General features: G+C 40.0%; 1 protein-coding gene across 1 annotated transcript in view; it reads right to left on the bottom strand.

Moving 5' to 3' along the window:
* LOC101862332 (sodium-coupled monocarboxylate transporter 1-like) overlaps window positions 1–1,494 on the bottom strand; it is an 11,474-nt gene that overhangs the window by 1,276 nt on the left and 8,704 nt on the right. The window contains exon 6 of the mRNA XM_005092675.1: window positions 1,085–1,214. Within this exon, the coding sequence (XP_005092732.1) occupies window positions 1,085–1,214 (130 nt within the window). The remainder of the gene's footprint in view (window positions 1–1,084; window positions 1,215–1,494) is intronic.

The raw sequence follows: 1,494 nt of genomic DNA, 5'->3' as shown, positions 1-1,494 counted from the left end.
GGGGGGTATTTTTGTGTGTGCCTATCTTTCTTTCTCAGTTTCGAAGACGTGGGTTACAAGTCCGATAACCAGGATATAATTTGTTGTAGTCCCTTTGGCGAGGTTCTAGCCCTTGAATTTGGTCGAACTCTCCATGTTTGTAAGAGGAGAACTCATGACTAATGTAAAATCACTCCAAATATTCATCTTATTAATTAAAAAACAGAAATGACTTCAGCTGACATTTGAATGAATCAAAAGATTTGATCTCTGTTAAAGTACTTGGCAAAGCATTCCAGATCTTGGGGCCTTGATATTCAAATGCCCCGTCACCCATTGTTTTAAGTTTCATAGATGGTAAAAGAAAATTCTTTTTGTCAGCTGAATACCTTAAACTGGCGAGTTGGAATGCATAGTATTAACAGCCTCATTTGCAAGTATTTTAGCCCCAAATGATACAATTCATGTTGCATAGGAGGCGGGTTGCTGCCGCTTCGATCTTGCCTGTTAGGGCCACCCCGGGCTGAAGGACAGAGGTACTTGACTAAATAAGGACTTGCTCACGAGGAGATCGAACTCGCTTATTTGTCACGACGTATTGGAATCAGGCGCTCGTCAATTTTGGGGTACAAACAGTGCTATTGGTATCATCTGAAAGGTTGTTTATTTGTCTTGCTTTTGATGAAAAAAATACCCCTCTGTCTTGAAAAGAATTCGGGATATTTACGACTAAATGAGAAAGGGGGAAGCCTGGTTTCAGAGGTCAAATCAGCCGACAAACTTTGGTGACCTCTAAAGCTTGAGAGTCTTTGGGGATAGCAAACTTAGATTGTGTATGCCTCTAACTAGTCATTTTCAGTAAAATTCACACAGAAATGTGTTTTTTAATGGGCGTTGAGTAGGTCTAAAGATATCACAAAGTTATACATAAAGGATCAACCTTGGCTCCTGGGTAATGTCTCGATCCCCAGAGCCGGTCTAAGTTATCCTTCTCTGCAGCGCCCTCTGTTTCTCTATCTATCTATCTGTCTATCTATTTATTTATCAATTTATCTATCCATCTATCTGTCTATCTATAATATATCTATCTATCTATCTATCTCACCTGACGACAGGGTACTCAAAGATCCACTAAACAAAGTGGCCATGAAGAAGCCAGCCATACCCGGCGCGTCCTTCAAAGCGTGTATGGCAAAGTAGGGCACCATCTGGTTCCGGTTGGTGATGAAACCTCCCTGTCAACGAGAAAGACAAGGACTATGGTAGCTTTTTGTTTGCTTGTTTGTTTGTTTGTTTGTTTTGGTCTCATGTCCTATTTGCATGGGTGTCGGATGTTAGTTACGGATACGATATAAGATTGTTAGGCATTGTTATGGTGGATAAATTACTTGAAAGTTGTTGTTGCTGCTGCTGTGTAGTAGCCTATTTCTAAGAAACATTGGTAGTATAATATATGTTCAGAAAGAAGAAGAAGAAGAAGAAGAAGAAGAAGAAGAAGAAGAAGAAGAAGAAGAA

Source organism: Aplysia californica, unplaced genomic scaffold (assembly GCF_000002075.1).
Source record: "Aplysia californica isolate F4 #8 unplaced genomic scaffold, AplCal3.0 scaffold00050, whole genome shotgun sequence".
Taxonomy (NCBI): Eukaryota; Metazoa; Mollusca; class Gastropoda; order Aplysiida; family Aplysiidae; genus Aplysia; species Aplysia californica.
This window is presented reverse-complemented; position numbering and strand designations above follow the sequence as displayed.